This window comes from Micropterus salmoides, unplaced genomic scaffold, assembly GCF_014851395.1.
Source record: "Micropterus salmoides isolate LMB-PRFRI ecotype aquatic unplaced genomic scaffold, ASM1485139v1 Ms_hic_scaffold_13, whole genome shotgun sequence".
Lineage (NCBI taxonomy): Eukaryota > Metazoa > Chordata > Actinopteri > Centrarchiformes > Centrarchidae > Micropterus > Micropterus salmoides.
Window position 1 is genome coordinate 23,232,120 of NW_024040374.1, and position 21,393 is coordinate 23,253,512.

A 21,393-nucleotide genomic window follows, 5' to 3' on the forward strand; every position below is an offset into this window, starting at 1 on the left:
CATCTGAACTCAGCAGCCAACAACAAACAATATGGACATAACTAGTTTCTGATGTAGGGCAGTGTCACATGAAACATGAGCATTTGATGAATGTCACACAGCCATGGATGAATTACTGAGCACGCCTACAGGATACAGACCCGGGGGCCCTTCTTAGAGGACTGTTATTAATATGTCTTGCCATAGAGACAAAAGTCAGTCTGAAAAACATGTTCACTTTGAACTTGTCATGACAAACACATTTAGTGGACTTTCTACATAAATCAGTTTTACAGTATCATTAATAAAGTTTTGGCAGCCCTTTTTAGTTGTCTTTTTCAGTGGTGGACAGTAAGTACCTAAGAACAAATTAGAGGTATTTGTACTTTACTTGAGTATTTTCTTTTCATGCCACTTTCTACTTCTACTCCACTATATTTCAGAGGGAAATATTGTACTTTAAACTTCACTATCTGACAGCTTCAGTTATTGGTTACTTTAAAAATTAAGATTTTTACATACAAAACATATGAAGAGGGTTTTTTTTTTAAAAACTGACGTTTTGTTATAAATTAAACTACACAACAGTTTATACAAGAAGTGGAGACCGGGTATGGTTTTAACACTTTTTGCTTCAGCAACTATAACTCACTGAATTTTGTAGCTAGAGTTCTCAATCTTTTATACAAAGTACCCACATTTGTTCACTGCAAATGGCATCAATTAATTCAATCCTCTACAAGAATATCACAGACCTTGTGAGCTGATGTCAAACACATTGTGTTTGACATCAGCAAAAATAGATGCCACACCATATGATATGCTTCAAAAACAGGTAGTGAAATAAAAGAACAATGTTTCACTGTCTGATGACTCGCGCACATGTACAGTATGTGTATGTAAATTTATCTATAGAATAAACTTATTAACAGTATACTTAATAAATACTACTACAATGTACTTAATTAAAGAACATCTTTGTACATCCTTAGATCTAACAAAAAAGAAGTGTGTCTATGTGTGTCAATGTGTGTATATTCTTAATCAGACTCACAGTCGGATCCGGATCGGATACTGAAATGATCACATAACTCCTATCTTATCTCTTATTGGTGGAATTGGTGTTGTTACAACTCTCGCCATGTAACAACCATACCCGGTCTCCCCTACAGCTGAAACGATTAGTTGATTGACAGAAGTTTTAGTGGCACCTGTCAATAAAATTCTGCCAATTCTGTCATGTCAACAACACTGGCAAACAAAACAATACCAATTGTACTTTTTACTTTTTATGCTTAAGTGTTTTTAAAAGCAGGTACTTTTGTATTTGGACTCAAATAGAAATTTTGATTGAAGACTTTAGTGGAATAATATTTAGCAAGGGTATCTGTTCTATACAGGATTTGTGTACTTCGTCCCCCACTGTCTTTTTTAAATAAAGACATATGTTGTGCCATCAAGTCAATTACTCATTTGTGTTGAATTAAAATTACTGAAGTGAAACATGCCTCTTGTGGCAACCAAAACTGGGAGGAGAACTTATTTACAAGGGGGACCGACTTCCTGTTGGTGACGCAACACTTTCGTGATGACGTCGTGAAACTCACCTGCACGTTGAGGCCGTCAACGCCACGCCTCCGCACCTGTGTGTTCCGGAAGATTTAAACAGTTGAGACAGAAGATGAGACAGTTGTCTAATTACTGGAACAGTCAACGCCAACAAGTGAGACTTTAAAGAGATTTTTGTTTAGGCTACTTGGGAGTACTCGTCTGAGAGTGACGGACACACGAAGAGCCAGTCACAGGTACGTTAGCGTCACTGCTGTCAAACGTTTCCTGGTATACAGGTGGAGTATGGGGGGGGGGGGGGGGAGTCGAAGAGAGAACATTTTGAACAAGTGAGACCTTTTTATCAAAGTAATTTAAGAGTAATTTAGTGTAAATTAGACGTCACCTCAAGAAGATTAAGCAGTTAGCCACGGAGCTTTTCAGCATTTACAGGCCCACAGTTTATTTACAGGACTGAATGCCTAATAGCTTCATTCATTATTCCTTCATCAGGATTTGGCTGTGGGCAAACACAAGTCTAAATGTCAGCTGTGGTTGTTGTCATGCTGTGGTTTACTGCATTTACAGGGTATTTGATTGGATTACTCAGCTGTTTATGGCATTGGTGTGTCTTCTCATTTGTGTGTGTATGTGTGTGACTGTCACTTGCAATGCCCACTTTCCTCATCCTCACCTTACTGGTTCTGCCACACACACAAGTTTCTACCTGCCTGCCAGAGAGTTTCACAATAGTTTCGGCTCTGCATTCCCAAACAGCTGCGTCTTCCCTTTCCCTTGACCCCAATCGGTGTATATACTGATAAGGCTGTTTGATTTTTAAAGGATGACCCAATGCATTGAAACGGTAAAAGCTTGCTGTCCTGGAAAGTTCCCTGTGACATGAGAAATTTGAGTCCCAGCTTTTTGGCTCTAGTTAAGTCTGTTTGTTGTTTTTCTTCTTTTTTTTTCTTTCACTTAAATCCTGAATGTATTGAAGCATTCATGATCATAGGTTTCTGTCAGGAACCATCATCTGCATTGTTGCAGTCAGACCTCCTTGAAGAGAGCAGTGTGTTTGTGTGGGTGATATGGACATTAACAATTCTGTCCCGAGCAAATCAAAGCACCTCCTCACACTGATGCTGTCCAACAAATATGCATAATCAAATTAATTATGATTAATTCAGATTAATTTATTTCTATTGTTATTTGTTACTGTTAGACAGAGGTTATATGCTAGAGACTGTGAACAACCCTCTCCATTACCCTCCAGGTAGCTTTACGTTACACATGGGGCACTTGTCATAGTCTAATTGGTTCAATCTGAAACAACACCAAGCATGAAATAGCATTTGTTCTGTTTATTGTTTAAAGTGTTATTCATGAAGTTCTTTTTACGACATTATGATAAAGAAGCTTTTTTTTGCATTGATTCTGAATTATTAGAGTGGATCAAAGTGCATCTATGAATGAGTTTTCCTTAGTGTTTTTGCGCGTGTGCTTCCACATACACCAAGTGAAGACATGTGTATGGGATGTCCAGGTAGCTATAAAGTGGGTGTGTGCAGGACTTAAACACTGTTGACAGTACATGACAGTACTCCACTGTGAGTGAAGTCTACAAAGCCCTGGCCTGTGTAACTACAGCCACTCTGCGAGCTGTGTAAACCTCTGGAGTATTTGTCTTTCAAATCTCCATCCTAACACAGGAAAGCTTTGCAATTCTTTGTAAACCACGAACCACTATATGTTCAAGTCCATTCAAGGCTTTATGTCTGTCGCAGTCATTCATATTTATTAGAGTACCTTCTTTGCATGACACGCTGTTGAAGAATTCCAGCTATGAGACTCACAAAAAGTAGGCCTCTGTGTTGATAGTGAAGCTTAGCTCTTTGCTAAAGAGTGCTACGACAAGGTACTCTGGAGTTGGTAGTTCGCTTGTTGGTTCGGCCAAGAGGAGTGGCCTTAGCTTAAAATGAAAGAAACGCAGCCTCTGAGGTGACTGCTGAAAGACTGAAGTCCTGACTCATGAATAAGTGATTATTAACCTGCTAGACGGGGCACACCTTAGCGTGTTTGTTTTAGTAACTGTAGTGTTTTTTGCTGTTGTCCTCATACCTATTAAATATTCAGCACTGGTGCCCTGGCTGACCAGATGCCAGCTGCTCCAGCGGGCTGAACCCAAGCCAGCGATCTTGCATCTGTGATTGAGCTACCATGTACTTTCAAACTGGTAAATTTGTGTAATCCAGCCACCAATCTGCTGTGAACATTCTCTGGTTTAGTATTTTATAAGCTTAGTTTAGTACTGTAATCGCTTTCTGTACACCCTTTAGGTACTGCTCCTCCCCTTTGTGCTTCCGCTTCCTAAACAGGTCACTGTAGCCTTGACATTGCAGGGCACTGATAGCCGGAGTCAAACAGAAAAAGATTGCAGCACAGCCAGCCTTTAGGGAGTGCATAACTGTTTACCACGAAGGAGAGATGCCATCGAAGCTCTGTGTTGCCAGAGTGCCATTTCCTGATCCCCAAACACAGCAGGGTATGTGGAGGAACCCAGGAAACTTTACTCGGGGCAGGCAGACCTACAGTGTAGCAAACACACCGTCAATTATTTACAGCCCAGTGCTCTCATTCCCCCGACGTAACCATAGCACCGAGCAGAAACTCAGCCGGCAGCCTGGGACCTGCTGCTGCCCTGTGGGAAAGAGTACAAGTTAACCAAGACGCACACAAACCTCTGACAGTGGGAGCAAGTGGACCTATTTGACTTTATGAACCCGTCAGGAAGGATGTAATTGACGATAGAGATCATTACTCTTGAGGGATGGACACATGACCTATCTGTTTGAAGCACAGGAATGTCGATTTGTCCTCTGGCTGTGGCCTCTTTCTGTGGATTGATTGTATTTTGGGGACCTGCCTCAGTGACTGTTTGTGGCTAAGATACAGACTACATTTACTGCCCTGCACCGACCCCTCTGGAGTTTTGTATGCGTTGTTATCAGCGAGACCAAAGTGACTGAGTTAGTCAGCAGGGTTTTTTTCTTTTCTTTTCTTTTTTTTTTTTTTTAAACAAAAGACCACAACACACCGTTATCATGAATGTGACTCAACGAATGAAACTACTGAAGCACTTTGGCTCTGTGCCTCCGGAGCCGCCTCCACCACTGCTGGTGGTGCCTGTAAGTGGATGGATTGTACTGTAGCAACAAGCTGTATTCTGTCCAACCTCTTAATACTAGCGTCCTCTGTCTGTGCTGCTATAGTCCATGTTTGTGTGTCTTCATTTATTTGTATCGCACTAGAGCAGTTTGTAGTTACTCTTTTATAGTTACAGCAGCAGTGAAATTCGTCAACCCCACAGATCCTGTGTATGTTTTTTGCCCAAGGTCTAGTTAAGCCCATAGAGCATTACTTTTCATTTTAGTCCGTATTGTAATGTGATTATTCATTTCATATTATTATAAAATTAAGCCTCAACATCACATAATAAAATCCAGTGGTCTATCAGTCTGACTTCAAGTGCTGTAGGGGTTTGGCTAAATTAAGATAAAAGATAACTTGCAATTACAATTTTGACATTTATCAAGTAAATTATTACCAAATTAATTAGAAAAAAAACATTAATGGAGTGTGAAAATATTATTTGCACACATTGCCTTTGAATTACATGGAAATGTGTATAAAAGTTTGCATAATACATGATGAGTTTTGCATTTCAGTTGAGGTTTGGAGTAAGCAGTGGCAGTAACTTTATGTATAAAAAAAAAAAAAAATGGTTTTCTTACTTCAAAACTTCCAACTTAGAATTTTATTTTTACCCTTTAATTTCAGAAAGTCATGTTTGTAGCATCTGGAATTGGCTAAAATTCATCACTTTAGACGGATGCAGGACAGCAGACCACTGTGATCACAGTGCTACTCGCGTTTAAGAGACTTTGCTCTTCTGAGGGGGGTTTGTGTAAGGCAGTGCAGCTCCACCTTTAGATCCATGCTTGTTGAAGGGCACTAGTGATTGTGGGAGAGGGCAAAGGCTGGGTGGGGGAGGAGCGCTGCAGGTGAGATCTATCCTAGATGATTTTTTTCTTCTCTCCCCACTGAGAGAGAGAAACACCACAGCTGGACAGATTTCAAATAATTTCAGCAGGAGGATCTGGTTTCCAACATCCTTGCAATCTGACGAGGACGTAACTTGGATAACTGTGGGATCTGTGATTGTTTTGCTTTTTGGTGCTGCCATATGGAACATAAAGAGCTGGCTGTTCATTGACCGCCAGAGGCCACAGGTGTTTTGTTACGCTCAGAAATCCCAGTGGGAAATGGAAGTAAGGTTTAAAGACCACGTGGTAAGTGGAGAGGGAGGAAAACTAAGCATTAACAGTATACCACTGCCTGAAAGTACCTAAAACATGCCTGTTAAAAATCAACGAAGGAAATAAATGATTACTGAACGAGCCCCCAGCTAAATGTTCTTTAGAAGGACTGCAGGCTCACATCAGTAGACTGTAAAGGACTGTCATCCTTGTCTTGACCTTTCTTGCTTTTTTGGCTGAATTTAATTGAATAAACATCAGATTTTTATGACCTTTTGCAGCGCATTTATATAGGTAGGGGACTAAGCTTATGACTGATTCATGAGATGATTTTCAGTGGCGACAGGCATTGCAGAGTCCTGAGGATGCATATTTTGTTTCTTTAGCTTCAGTGGTGGATGAAGATTGAATATGTGTCAATCCTGACTTTTGGATTTTCTGTTCAGCGTTGACATTATCGTCATGTGCTACACCCAGAGTTAAAGTTTAACCAATTGTATCACCAGTGTGCTGTGATTCAGCACCTGTTTGAATATAGGTCTGCTTAGCACTTCAGTGTTGCAACAGTATGTTGACAAAGTTGCCCTCTCCAGTTTTCTCATGAAGTTGTTTCACAATCGTGTTTGCTCTTTGTTCATCATTAGATTCAGTCAAAACCTCCAATACCTTATACCTCTAAATATCCTTATTTGACTTTTTTGTTCTGGTAAGCTAACTGCAGTGAAATTACAGATCAAACAGGTTAACGCCTTCTGGTTTCTGTAAAACACTAGCTTGGCATGCAGCCAGCTTGTATTTGAGTCATCAGGTCAGTTGCTGTGTCTCCCCTCCCCCCTCCTCAGGTTTATGATTAACTCGGTCAAACAAATGCTCTACTTGTCACAGGTCACACACGGTACACCTGTGTGCTTGGTTACCTCCAACAGCAAGTTTAACATTTTTGTGGTGCTCTTGTGAGATTTCTACCTGTTAATGATTAGTGTGGGTTTTTTTTCTTTCTGTTTTTAGTTCAACTTGATTAAAATACTGTATCCTTGCAGGTTCAATTAATTCATGTTTTCTTTTTAGATGACAGTACATTGGATAAGTGGCAGGTGTTTGTTCTTTCCTTAAAGTTGTAAATGTCACCTGTGTTTCAGTGTTAATGCATGCCAGTGCTTTGTACTCGTTGTGCGACCTGCATTTTCTACCCTGGTGTTTGAACAAACTCCAAGCCGTTTCTATCACTTACAGTATGTCTCTGACTACAGTATCTGGCTTCAACCGTTTTCACTATAACTCTGCATCTATCTTCCTCTCTTCTTCGTTCTGTGATAATGACTGTTTTGATGTTTTCCAGTCAGGGTTTCGACCACCCCGCAGCACTGAGACTGCTCTTGATAAGGTCTTCAATGACATCCACGTAAACACAAACACTGGCAGAATTTCAGTCTTGGTATAATTGAAACTTGTCTATGCATTTATGTTCAGTACTGTAACAGTGTCTTTACAGGTCTCTCTAAAATAAATCGATCAAGCAACTGCAGCTGATTCAGAATGCTGCTGCTCGAGTCCTCCCTAAGACCAAAAAAGTGGATCACTCCAGTCCTGAGGTCTTTACACTGGCTTCTTGTCTGTGGTTCTAAAATACTGCTGTTGGTTTATAGAGCATTGAACGGTTTATGGCCAAAATACATTTCTGATCTTCTGCTATGTTATGAACCATCCAGACCTCGCAGGTCATCGGGGACAGGTCTGGTTACTGTCCAGAGAGTCAAAAGTAAACATGGAGAGCGTTCAGTTTTTCTGCACCATATATCTGAACAAACTCCCGGGAAACTGCGGGTTTGCTGAAACGCTCAGTTCTCATGTGACTTGAGGGTGTGAATGACCCGTTTCCATATTGCTCCTAGATGCCGTATCCACTAACTAGGTGACCAAAGGGTCTTTGAAGAAATATCCTGGTGGTTTTGAAAATGTTCACAATCTTCAAACCAAGCACAGAACTGAGTACTTGACTGTCTACAAATGCTCTACTATTTCATCACCAGGCTCCGGGGCTGAGCTATTTTTCTGTTTACAGAGAGTCAAACATAGAAACGTGCCATCTAGAGCAGGCTCAATGTCAAGAGGGAAAATACATTTCTCTAGAGCTGCCACAATTGGTTGGTTGATTGATTAGTAAATCGACAGAAAATGAAACTGGAACTCTTAACATTATCAAATAATTGTGGTGTTTTTTTTGTTTTTTTTTAACATGCTGGTTTGAGGTTCCCAAATGTCAGAAAGTGATATCTGTGAATATTTTGTGGGTTTGGGCTGACAGCTGTGTGGAAATAAGACATTTCTGACATTTTATAGGACAAACTGTTAATCGAGAAAAATATTGTGAGGTTAATCAACCCTGAAAATTACAGTCCGTTGCAGCGCCAGCCCTGTTTGTCTTTATGCAGTGTTTTTGTGTTTACACTTACTGAACAAGCTCCTGGTGTTATATATTGGCAGCACTGCAGGAAGTTAAGAGCTCACACACACATAACAGGGAGCCCCTCCTCCATACCGGTCAGGCAGGATTCAGACAGGTGAGAGCATGCTGAGATCATTTGACTCGTACACACTTACTGCTCGGCACAGCCTCAACTGTCCACCCTGTAATGACCCGGATTATGTATATGGATTAATTATTTATGACTTTATTATCACATTGTGAGTGTATACAAATAAGTTAAATTAATCATTTGCTAGAGCATACATTCATTCTCATCATTTGTTGTTTGTTTTTTTTCCCCCTTCCAGAAACCAGGTATGGAGGAGCTAACAATATGGGAGCAACATACAATAACACTAAACAAAGTAAGTTGTTTATGAAATAACTGTATAATCAAACTAAAGTAAACTTGAAGTGCAGAGCACTTTAGCATTGGTGCAGAAATGGTGTTTGGTCTGTGCTCAGTGGCTGCACAAATACATAGAAGTGAAAGTTGAGCCTCGAAGTATGGCACAGAGGCTGTTTCAGCATTGTGTCCGCGGGTATTGTTGAAGGGCTTGCGGGGGTTGAGCTGGACCTGCGCTTCATACCTCTCAGTTTCACAGCACGGACTCCAGCAGGAATTCATGGCGACACACCCTGCTGCACCCCACAGCACCAGCTGCCTCTTTACTATCCTGCCTCAGACTCAGCGCCGCTGGAATGTGCTCTTTGTCCCTCTATCTCTCTACTGTATCTCTCACACACACACTCACACTAAATGTCCTGCATTCTTTCTCTTCATTTATGCTCGTCTTTCATGTATTTGCTGTCATTTTCTGTCCGACTAAAAACCTTTTTCTTTTCTTTTCTCTCAAATGGCAGGATTCCAAACTGGGGTTTGGCTTTGCCATATCAGGAGGCAAGGACAAGCCTCACCCAGACACTGGGGACACAACTGTGGTGGTGTCCGATGTGCTGCCAAATGGACCAGCCATGGGACGACTGTTGTAAGTTTACTACCCTTGAATTGTTTAAGACTTGACTGTTTTCATTAAAAAAACAACACCACATGATCTGATGTTTGCTTGTGCTCTGCAGCACCAAAGACCAAATTGTCATGGTCAATGGCGTGTCTATGGAGAATGTTTACTCTAACTACACCATTCAGACCCTCAAGTCATGTGGCAAAACTGCGAATGTAGTGAGTATGGAGGAAGCGCCAAACAGAACCCCTAAATTCCTTCTAATCTAGGATGTATTTCTGCTCAGTCGTGTCTCTAAATCTCTGGTGTGCTCTGTCCCATAACCCCCCCACCCACCCCCACCCCAAGACAATAAAACGCCCTCGCAAGATACAGATCCCAGCAACCTCCAGACCGTCTCGGGCAGCCTCCCAATCCAACCTGCTGGACCAGGACCCTCCCAGGCTAATGCGACGCTACTCTGACGGCAGCGACAACCGAGATAGCAACCGCTACCGTTCTACGCCCGAAGGTAACGGGTATGGAAACACGCTACCGCTGATGTCGACGGGGTACAAGAAGCTGCCACGTCAGGACGTTGCGGAAAAACCCATCAAAACTACCCTAATTAAAAAGAAAATCACAGATGGTAAGATTTGTGGAACGAGGGAAATTTGAAATTTGAAATTTGTTTGCCCTGAAGTACTCATGGGGAGATTGCTGAGTTCTGATTGGATTCCTGTTCTCTTACTCTGTCTGCAGAGTATGGATTGAAGCTTGGCAGTCAGATCTTCATCAAGCACATGACTGAAACAGGCCTGGCTGCAAAGGAAGGAACGCTGCAGGAGGGAGACCTCATTCTCAAGGTGAAAATGAACATTTAGACTCCTGCAAAATGTAGCACAACAGATTACTGTACGTTTTTGGATATTTTTTGTTTTTAAACTTTATTTTCACATTAAATGATTTGTCTCCTTCGATAAGATCAATGGCATGACGACAGAGAATCTCTCCCTGCTGGAGACCAAGCACCTGGTGGAGAAGAGCAGGGGCAAACTGACCATGACTGTCCTCAGGGACAACCGCAAGTTCCTGGTCAGCATCCCAGAGGTGGAGGACAGCGCCCCCAACAGCGAGGACGACCACCGCCAAGACAGCAGCTCTGAACTGGAGGGTGAGGGATGGAGATGGAGAGGGCAGGGAGGGAGTGGGGTTGAATGTGAGCATGGTGGGCTTAGGTGAGAGTACAAGCAGCCCTGAACTAAAGCGTGTAAGAAAAATAAATGGAGAATTTGCTTTTGTGTCAGTCTTTGCAGAATTTCCTCACTGATTGAAGTTGTTTTTATGTTTCCCCTCAGACATTTCAGACATTGACATTCCCACTCACAGAACGTCTCGTCAACCCACCAGAGAGAAACGGACACGCAGGTACATATTACACCTACCCCGCCACCAAAACTAATTACTATTAAGGAGAAGTAGTGTTTGTAATCTCACAGTAGTTCAGTGTATTTTCTTATACTGTTATTTCTTGGGTGGGGATTAGCTAAGTCTGCCATTACCCAAAACTTGTCTCACCACTGACATGCTAGTTTCATTTCAAAAGTTGCTCCTTTCTCCTGTTTAAAGAATAAAGGCACTGAGGAATTCCTTTTGATCTTTTTTTTTTTTTCTTTCATTCTTTTTTTTTAAACCCAGAATGAGAGCTGACCCTCCTCCGGCCAAGTCTCGGGATTCATCACCAGTGCGCTCCACCTTGTCTCGGCCTCCTGCAAAAACCTACGCCCCTCGCAGAGGTCAGACCCGCCGAGTCACTCTCTTTTACAAGAGCTGCAGTACACATAAGTTGTTGCTCACATGGTGGTTTTTTAGAAATATTAACACAGTGTGATTATTAAGTTGTATAAGCTGAACCTTAATTCTGAATTAGCAGAGTTTTAATGTTTCTGTAGCTGCTGGAATTCAGTTGAAATCCAAAAGACGTAGATAAAATTACACAGTGAGACAAAAAAGAGGAGACAATAATGATGTTTGTGACTGTTGCTGTTGTTTCTTCAGCTCCGTCTGAGTCGGAGTCAGACCACAGTGCCTCTCCTCCTCCTGTCAGGCGAAGCAGTCCGGACAGGGATCCTTCCAGCAAATACAAGTCAGTTCATTTTTAAGATGTGTTGAGAAATTATTGGTAATGAAAATCAAAATAAATGAAGAACGAAGGATCATTTTCAATGTTTGTGATTGTTTTGAAGATTTGATATAGGGGATTCACGATATGGCATTCTTTCCAGAAATAGACGATAATTACCTGCTTCTCATGGCCCATAAGATAACTTTGATAATTTCACTTTTATTGACTTTTTTTGATTTGTTTAGTTTATACACACCTGAGGGTAAGAAACAAATGGATGGATGATTTAACATTCCCCACTGACTTTTCAAATGTTCATTTATTTTTCTTTCTAGTAAAATACATAAAAAAAATCTTCAAACATGCTTTGGCTTTCATAAACATGAGGCCTGTGAAACATTTTGCATGAGAATTCAAAATAAATTAAATGCACTGATGAAATTTTTAACACATTACTTTGGTGCAGTCAACAAAAGCAATGTTGGCTTTGTATAATTGACTCTATTTATTGGTTATAATTTCATTTTCGGAATAATATATAATATAAATTTTTTCCATTATCAACTGACTGATAATTTATCAGCCTGATGTATATGCATCCGTAGTTAGAATCCTTACTGTTCTTTCTGCCAACATCATCATGGGTAGCAAAAGAAACATTTTTACAGCCATTTTGGGAGCGTGTAAGCACTCCTAAAACAATCACAAGCAGACTTTTTTTGTTTTACCACAATTCTTAAATATTTACATGTAAAGAAGACATAGATCAGGAGAAGGCACGCAATTATTTCTCACTGTACATTTACATTTGCATCTTACTGTAATCTGTTCAGCAGTGGAAACATTTTGACTTCTTTCACTTTCACCTTTAGTCTTTCAACAACTTTATTTTAGATTGGGTGGAAGAGGAATGTACTGGTTGGAGTAGTTATCGTTCCTTTCATTCCTTTGCTGTCAGTTGATACTTTCCCTGTCTGAAGTTGTGCACTCATGTAAAATCATGTTTAGAAATGAAAAGTGTCCAAGAAATGGTGTTTCTGCAGCAGTAATCTAGCAATGATTATTGGGTTTTTTCTTAATCCCTTAACTCAGTTAAAATAACCTGGATTTGTGTTAATAGGTCATTTAAAAACAATATGGTTGAAAGCCCCCAGTATTGCTGTAGTGCATGTAAACACAACAAATGTCAAATAAGGTGCTAAGAAAAAGATTTTTGATTTGCTCTTTCCCCAGAACTCTGTCTGGTGTGTCTACCCTCCCCGACCCCCGATCCTCTCCTATGGTCCAAAACTGGAGCACCTCCCGCCCCACCACCTCCGCCACCTCACGGCCTCGTAAGCCGGTGTCAGAGTCGGACTCTGACCGCAGCGCTTCCCCTCCACCGCGCAGAGAGAGCCCTCGCCAAGACGGCAGATACAAGTAAGGGCAAAGCTTGATTCAACTCCAAGCTTGAATTGGAGAACCAGTGAAATTAAATCTTTTTTTTTCCACCAGACATTTTCCAACTTTTTCTCCTCACCGTTCTCTCCCCAGAGTTCTTCCTGATGTGCCCCACACACTGAGAGGCTCCCCCATCACTGTTCGCCAGGATCCACCAAGGAGGGTCAACTCTCCTGTCAGAGTCCCATCCCAAGGTCAGTGTACACACACACATACCCACACCCCCACCCCTTCCTTGTGATGGCATACATCCTGAACTTTGTTGACAACCTTTTGACAATATTTGCTTAATCTTTGAATATCTGCTGCTGAACAGGGATCAACAGTGGAATAAAACTAAGGCCAGGCCAGAGCAGCCAGCATGAAAGGTGCTCCGTGCAGCATTTTATAACATGGTGGAAATGATCCACTATGTTTTTAAAATGGGGAAACACTGCCCTATCTGTTTGTCAGTGTTTTTATAAAATAGATTGAAGAAGGATTTACATTTTTGTCAATCCAGACGTGGTGACACGCATGTAACAGGCAGTGTAGAGGCAAGGAGCTGGCTGTTGTCTGGCTATAGTTGTAGTTATTTATGCTAACACATTAAAGGGCTAGTTCAACTCAATCACATGTTTTGATTTGAAGAGATGTTTTAATTATAAAACACCAAGTATGATGATGTAATAAATGATATCACAAGAAAGAAGAGACTCTGCAACACAGTAAAAGCAATATGTGTTGCTGCTTTAATCTGCAATGTTTTCTGTTTTCAGACTCTGAGTCCGAGTCGGACGGCAGCTTGGCGCCTCCTCAGAGGCAGAGCACCACTTACAGTCAGGACTCCCTCAGCAGATACAGGTACAGATGAAGGCCGCCCAACCCCAACCCCACCCCCCACCCCCTGTACGAAACCCAACCAGACGTCACGGACTGGGACACTGAGCAGACTGTGCGCTCCTCTCCGTTATTAACATTAGCTAATCACATGTTTGTTTTTTTATTTACTTTTTAAAAAACTTAAAATTAAGCTTTCTGTCTTGTGATCTTTATTGATTTGCTCATTTTGTGCCTTATGTCTCATTTTGTAGCCTTTTGATTTTGCCTGATTTGTGTTTTCGACTGTGTACCTTGTGTTTGTGGTGAACATGTTGTTAACCGATGAAATAAAAGTGACTTTCACTGAACATGTCCCTCTCCTGTATGTGGCTAAGTGTTGATTAAACAGAGGACACCTTAACACTGACGTAACAATATTCCAATCAGACATGTGTGGAATAGTTCCACGATTTATTGATCAGTTCCTACAAATCTGCATGTTTTATTCAGCATGTCAAAAACTGATAGTAACCATGATGTAACAAGATCAACTAATACTACTGATTGGTTAATTTGAATCAGTTACAAAGCAGTTAACCATCAAAGAGAGAGCTTCCCTCAGAAACACTAAGGTGAATATTCAATATCTCAGTCTCAACCTCTTATCAATAATCATCATATTAGCCACGCCCTACCCCCCTCTCCAAACGTAACTGAGATTTGTTGTCTTCCTCCTCCCTCACTCCCACCTCCCTCTCTTCTCTTGCAGAGTCTTGCCAGAAGTGGCCGTAGAGCCGCCGCCGTGGAGCGTCACTGCCAGCGTCACTGCCAGCAATCCGCCACAGAAAGGTGTGCGTCCTTAATGTGTGCATTTGTACTGAGTCAGCGAGCGTTGTGTACTGTCATGAAGGGAGCATCTGTGTGTTGTTGTTTGAATTCTATGAGTTTTATGCCTCATTTGTGGCTAAAATACAAAGCACATTTTAGGCGTTAAAATTCTCTACTTTTAGATCATTTCTTAATATGTTTTTGAAGATGTGGTCATCTACACGTCTTTGCTACTGGCCAATTACTTCCAAAATGATGTGCTGATGTATGAAATTGTTTTCATAATGAAAGCCTTTTGTTTATCGATCTTCACAGCTCGTTCTGAGTCTGAGTCGGAGGCTAGTTACGAATCTCCCCCTCGCAGACACTCTACAGACAGCGCAGACTACAACACGGCCAACAGTCGATACAGGTGAGATCTTAAGTTAGAAGTTGACCGTCTGCAACATGTCAGGTTTCTGTTGGCAATAATTGTCTCAACAAGCAAGTTACTGGGATTCAAGTCGAGCCCCACGTGCTAATAAGAAACACGTTGCTTCACTCACTATTTTTATAAACATGACCTGTGGGACAAACCAGAAACTCTAAACTTTACTTTCTTTAGTACGTCCAAAGGTCTACATTTAACCTCAGACAACACAGCTGACAGTAAACCAGCAGGCTACTGATAGTAACCTGAGCAGGTGTTCACATAATATGTCTGTAGTTTGTTAAATATTTGATGATGGTCAACTAAAAATCTTACCTAATTGGTCTTAAATATCATGTGTCATATTCCAGAGTCGACATTAGACAGAATAAATTGTTACTTTTATCACAAAGTGAGTTCAGGTTAGTCAAGCTTTCTCTATCAGGCAACAGTGACACATGTTATCCTGGGAAAACAAAACAAGTGTCCGGGAAAAGCAACGTATTGAATTGCAAATTTCTGTCTCCTGATCATTGTGGACAAAAGTAATATAAATGAGTGTGGTATAAATACAGAATAAAGTACACCACTAGATTATTACAAGCTAGAACTTAAAAAAATGTAATAAGCATTTCCTGTAGTATTAGATGCAGAACACAATGTGGCATGTAAGTGCACCTTTTAGCTTACCACTTCACTGTGGAGGTGTGTAAAATGATACTGACAGGATGTCTAACTGGTTCTTCTGCTTAACACTCATTGTAAAACACTCACTCACTTCCTGCAGGGGTTACGTCACATGTTTCAGTTCAATGGCTCATGCACAAAAGCATTTTTTCAATCTCGCAAACGACAGATGATGCACTGGTGCTTGTTTTGTTTCTTATTCATCACAAAGTGACAAAATGGTTCAATGATATTTTGGCTCCTTACATTTATTTGATTTACTCACAGAGTCCTGCCTGAGGTCAGATCCACTTCAGTCGCTGTGAAGCAGGAGCCTCCACGTCGTGTCCCATCACCCATCAGACCATCTCCTGATGGTCAGTCTACTCTTCTGTGTCACACGCACTCTTCATCCTCTGCTCCTCTGTATTGTCATCTAAAGTAGATCAGAAAGACAAAGAAGGTTAGTCTTGACCGCAGTCCCTGTTGTCTGTTTACCTCATTCAGATTCCTCCGAGTCAGACCAGCTCTCACATCTCAGGAGGTCTGGGAGCTCTGAGCGTGGGGACAGCCGCCGCGGGTACGGCTGAGTGCTGCCACACACTTTATCAAAATCAAATCAGTGTTATCCTCACATAAAAACTCTTTTGCTAGTATGAATTTGCTACGTTATGTTTTCTCCACGTCACAGTGTCCCTCGTGCGGCTAATGGAACTGGCACCCTCAGGTCTGGGATTTCAGTGACGAGCAACCCACCGCTCTACTGTAAGGCTCAAGACTAGAACTAGTCCGAGAACCTAATTGATATTTGTTTAATTGTTTGAATAATGAATCATCCCAAATGTTAAAAAACTTTTTTTTTTTTTCTTTTTTTCTTTTGTGATTTAGTAGGTAAAATTGCGCCGACAAAATTTTTAACATTCAAGATGTTGATCTCTGGTGAATTGCACCACTAGTAGTCTCAAAAGTTTCCGTATCTCTTCTAGCCAAACCTGCAGAGGAGCCCCTCTACTCTCTGCCTCCAGATTCTTACCCATCAGCTAATCCAGGGTGAGTCATTCGTGTGAAAACCAACATTTGCATCTAGTTAATTTATCTCAGCAGAAATGAACACATTGCTAATTCTCCTTCTCACACTCTTCTTGTCTTTCTCAGGTACAGCTCAGACCTTCACACAGTGTCGTTTGTGAAGGACGGCAGCGTGGGCCTGAGGCTTGTGGGGGGGAACGATGTTGGTATATTTGTAGGCGGAGTTCAGCCGAACAGCCCTGCGTATGACGAGGGAATGAAAGAGGGAGACCAGATCATGCAGGTGAGATAATGGTTGTACTTCTTGCAGTAGTTCTTTGACCTTTTATTTTTTTATTTTTTTTTTTTCCCTCAAGATGAACTGTAATGAAGAGGATAATAATTATTTCAACATCTAGAACTGGAAATTCTATTTTAAGATCAACTATAGGCCCTATGTTGGCATGTCAGCTGATTTTCAAGATTATGGAGAGTCTTTATCAGTCTACCAAAAAATATAACAGGTCATCATGAGTCAGCACAATTTATTATGTGGTGCTTAAGATGTCACATCAGATGTCCTTGCCACTTGCGCTTAAGAGCAAAGTTAAATCAAATGTGCCAGAATTTAACTTGATCATGCAATTTAAGATGGTGAAATGTGGAATGTAAATGCAGTGAGTTCTCGCTGACTAATCTGCAAAAGTCGACTGTTAATGACTTTTGACAGTCTTTTTTTAAAATGTAAACGTCCTCTAGCTTGGATCTGGCTTGAGATAAAAATGTCTTCCTCCTTTTAAACTTGTCTCTCATTTTGTCCAGGTAAATAAAGTTGATTTTGCTCATTTCACACGAGAGGAGGCAGCCAACTTCCTCCTGAACATCAAGAATGGAGAGCGGGTTGAAATCTGCACTCAGACAAAGATGGACAGTGAGTTTATCGTTAAACCGCTCATGTGATAATTATGGGTGTATCTACTGACAGTCAGGAATCTTAACTTTTCCCCTCTTTCCAGTTTATAAGAAGATCATCAAGTCCAACCTAGCAGACAACTTCTACATCCGCACCCACTTTGACCACGAGGCAGAAGGCCGCATTGGTCTGAGCTTCACCAGAGGAGAGGTGTTCAGGGTGTTGGACACGATGCACCGCGGGAAGCTGGGCAGCTGGCTGGTTGCCCGCATGGGGAACGACCTGCGTGAGATGGACAAAGGCACCATCCCCAACCAGGCCAGGTCAGTAAGAGATGGGAAAGAGATTTATATTTTCTGGTTCCACCAAGAACCATTATTCAATCTGTTGTTATCTCCCGCAGGGCTGAGACACTGGCCAGCATAGAGCAGGCACAGCGGGCGAGTGGAGAGAGGCAGGTGCCGGGACAGAGGGCTGAGTTCTGGAAACTACGGGGGCTCAGAGGGAACAAAAAGAATGAAAAGAACGTCCGTCGGACTCGTGATGACCTGCTGCAGCTCACCATTCAGGGCAAATTCCCGGCCTATGAGAGAGTCCTGCTCAGAGAAGGTCAGCATGTTGTCCGTCCTCACACACAGATGACGCCATGTAGAATCGAGACCTTGAGTGTCAATAATCCTGAATTGTTTGTCTCCAGCTAATTTCAAACGACCCATTGTCATTCTGGGTCCTCTTAATGACATTGCCATGGAGAAGCTGGCCAGAGAGATGCCTGATGAATATGAAGTGGCAGGTTAGTTTCATCTTTTGTACGACATTCTTCCCTTGTTTCTTATTTTCGTGGTCTGATGTTTACATTGTTTTTTGCATTATGACAGACATGGTCCCTCGCAGTGGAGGAGGAGACGGCTCCTCCACAGTTATTAAACTGGACACAGTGAGGAGAATAGCGGAGAAGGTGAGCCAGTCTTCCATCAACCAATAGTAGAAACAATTTGATATTTAGTCACACCAAACATCTTGTTTTGTTTGCTTTGTTGCTCCCCCCTCACGCCCTAGTGTTTGCTGCTCTTTCTTCTCAGGACAAGCACCCTCTTCTGGACATCACTCCCACTGCAGTAGAAAGGCTGAGCTACATCCAGTACCACCCAATGGTCCTGTTCTTGGACCCTCACAGCCGCAAGGACGTCAAGGTCATGAGGCAGAAGTACAGCCCACACTCCAACAAGAGCTCCAGACGCCTTTACACACAGGCCCTCAAGCTGAGGAAACACTGCAGCCACCTTTTCGCAGGTAATGACCCACAAGCAAAGTCTGGCATATATTATTACTGAAAGTACATTAGACTATATAAAGATAAGTAGGTTGCTTCTTTTTTTCTTTTTCTATTTAACCCTGACTATTACTACATCTGGAACTAGTACCAATTTACATTGTATGTACTTTTCACTTTTACATTATGTTTTCCTCATGACATTCCCTCCAGCACGTATTGACCTGCAGCCCAACTCCAATGTTTGGTACGAGAGTCTAAAGGATAAGATCCGCCACCAGCAGTCAAAGCCGGTCTGGGTGTCTGAAGTCAAGGTATGACACACACGGCTCCTTCAGTCTAATGAAAAATCTTCAGAAAGGTCCAACTTTCAAGAATTTCATTCATAACCTTGCATTTGCTAATGCATTTTATTTTTAAAACTATGTACATTGTATGATTTTTTTATTTTATTTTAAGTTATTTACTGTTCCAACTTGGTTGAGGTTTTTTTTTTTATAATTAGTGAAAGCTGCTAAATTAGAGTTCATTTTAAATATGTAATTGTATGCTTAATGAGTTGGTGCCTGTGTTGTCTATCTTACAGTTTGTTAAATGTCTCTTGCTGTCCAGTGGCTAACTAAAATATTTTTCTGTCTAGTTGGAGAGTGGTGGAGAACAGGACTTAGATGCTCTGGACCAAAACCAGTCCGACTACCTCAGTGCTGCCAGTGACCTGGAGGACACTGATGGAGAGGCCTTCACCGATGGAGAGGCCTACACCGACAACGAGGACCTGGAGGAGGCTTACCCCGGTCAGAACGCAGCCAAGCCCCCCAGGGGCTCCAGGCTAACTGGAGCTGCCTTAGCCCGATCATCTGAGCCCGCCTCTGGGCTCGACAGCCCCACCATGGACTCCATGGAGCCTCACGCCGACTTGTACTCACTCAAAGAGGTTCCACCGTTGTTGCACGTACCTGAGCCCAGGTCACCCCGCCAGGAGAATTACAGCCCACCCCACAGTGCTGATGAAGAGGAGGACCACTCTCAGCGCAGTTTTACAGACTCTGATTTCGGTGCCCTTGATGTAATTCCACCCGCCTCTCCGTCAGACGGACCCCCAGACTTTGTAGCCCCCAATCCCTATACTCAGCCCTCTGTGGACAATACTTACGAGGTGCCGCCTGAGAGCCCACCACATGCTAGCCTGTCTACTATTGAGGAGAAATTACAACAGGTAAATAAACTGCTCTTATTTAGAGTAATTATTATGTGTTTGTGTTTAAGGCTTTACTTTTTTTTTTTTAACTAACAAGTGTACTGGAATGTTAAGTAATTAAGTTAAGTAATTAGTCAATAAATTGACAAAAAAAAATGTTATAATATTGGCTGGTTTACTTAGTTGTATATTTGGCTTTTGCACTACTGATTGGACTTTGTTTAAAACCCATGTCTCTCGTGCCTCTCATCTAGGCTCGCTCTGCAGAGCCACAGGCACAAGCTGAGGAAAAGAAGGGCCCTCAGTTCATCGTGTAAGCCTTCTTCTGCTGTCTTTGTGTTTCAGAGTAAAGCCAGACGGAGGCAATGTGCTAATCTTAACCCCTATGTTCTGCTCTTTGACAGGCTCGCACACCATCACCAAGCAGTCCAGTTCAGACGCACACAGATCCAAGGCAGCGACAGCTCTGAGGATGAAGTGGACGAGGAGGAGGACTTTGAATGGGGTCCTGCAACAGAACTCTAAAGTTTGCGTCGAGGATTAAAGCTGGAGGCTACTGATCTAACGAGGATTTTTGCCTGCAGATGTTGGTCGGCCTACGCTAAGGGCCTTGTTCAGATGTGAGACATTGGATATTCAAGAGTTATACAACCTTTTTAACAGATTACTACTAAACATTTTAACATCCCAAAGAAAGGTTGTCACATGAATGTTGGGATTAAAGTGCCTGATTTCTTTTCATACTTTATTTAAGTAACTCCATGTTGAACAGATCGATTTGCCATTTTGTTAGTGCTATTGTATGTAACATATCAACAAATAATAGTTTAATTGGAAATTATACTAAATGAGTCTCTTAAATATGCAAGAACATTTATTAAATGTGTGGATGCCCTTTTTAACTTTTTCTACATTAAAACTGTTTCCTGATTTCAAACGTGGGTTTGTTCAATCATACAAAACGGCAAAAACTTATAAATGTCTTTAAAGGCTTTATTGCATTTTTGCCTGTATTCACATAAGTAGAAAGGACTTGTATTTCAATGGTCGGACAAAGACATTTTAAAGCAAGGTGTGACACAGAATGTACCTGATATCACACTCCAAGGGTGGATAAGCAAGGGCAAAGACGCTCGGGGGCTCTCAAAGACAGAAGGTTCTGTAGCAATTATTTTGTGGTTTATTTGAATTAAAAAAAATAATATGCACTTATACTTAATGCTGAGGCCTTGTGTTGTACAGAAGCCCTGTGTTAAAACCTCATTAATAAATCAGTTGCTGCTCTGCTCACATGCTGCATATTCTTTTAATACATTTGTGTGTAATCAAATAATCAAACTCCCATGGGAAGGGAGGGATTATGAGAAGGGGCCCACAATTAATTTTCGCACTGGAGGCCCCCCCTTAGTGAATTAATCCAGCCCCCTCTACAGTCACATTTCACTATTGTCACATTGAACATTTAATCAGATTTCATT

General features: G+C 41.7%; 1 protein-coding gene across 7 annotated transcripts; it reads left to right on the plus strand.

The window, feature by feature from the left end:
• Window positions 1–1,619: 1,619 nt before the first annotated feature.
• tjp3 (tight junction protein 3) lies at window positions 1,620–20,908 on the plus strand. Of its 7 annotated transcripts, none has more exons than XM_038716284.1 (31): window positions 5,566–5,876; window positions 8,328–8,404; window positions 8,619–8,675; window positions 9,175–9,299; window positions 9,391–9,493; window positions 9,624–9,903; window positions 10,017–10,120; window positions 10,239–10,428; window positions 10,613–10,682; window positions 10,953–11,050; window positions 11,313–11,400; window positions 12,613–12,798; window positions 12,913–13,013; window positions 13,578–13,662; window positions 14,390–14,469; window positions 14,764–14,860; window positions 15,812–15,900; window positions 16,031–16,103; window positions 16,215–16,288; window positions 16,510–16,573; window positions 16,679–16,835; window positions 17,354–17,462; window positions 17,548–17,767; window positions 17,848–18,053; window positions 18,142–18,237; window positions 18,323–18,402; window positions 18,527–18,737; window positions 18,931–19,031; window positions 19,358–19,933; window positions 20,170–20,228; window positions 20,320–20,908. In XM_038716284.1, exons 3-31 carry the CDS (start codon window positions 8,628–8,630, stop codon window positions 20,438–20,440), a joined length of 3,891 nt encoding a protein of 1,296 aa, XP_038572212.1. In that variant the 5' UTR covers window positions 5,566–5,876; window positions 8,328–8,404; window positions 8,619–8,627; the 3' UTR covers window positions 20,441–20,908. The 7 variants fall into 7 exon arrangements, with proteins under 7 accessions (XP_038572210.1, XP_038572208.1, XP_038572212.1 ...); XM_038716283.1 differs by lacking the exon at window positions 5,566–5,876 and adding an exon at window positions 5,885–7,435; XM_038716282.1 differs by lacking the exons at window positions 5,566–5,876; window positions 8,328–8,404 and adding an exon at window positions 1,620–1,784.
• Window positions 20,909–21,393: the final 485 nt, after the last annotated feature.

What these genes read in the sequence shown, in the direction of transcription:
- tjp3 (XM_038716280.1), top strand. Translation starts at nt 4,629, where the DNA reads ATGAATGTGACTCAACGAATGAAACTACTGAAGCACTTTGGCTCTGTG. An exon ending in AGAGAGAAACGGACACGCAG is followed by an intron (nt 10,683 to 10,952) that starts GTACATATTACA and finishes TTTTAAACCCAG; the next exon opens with AATGAGAGCTGACCCTCCTC. An exon ending in CATCAGACCATCTCCTGATG is followed by an intron (nt 15,901 to 16,030) that starts GTCAGTCTACTC and finishes TACCTCATTCAG; the next exon opens with ATTCCTCCGAGTCAGACCAG.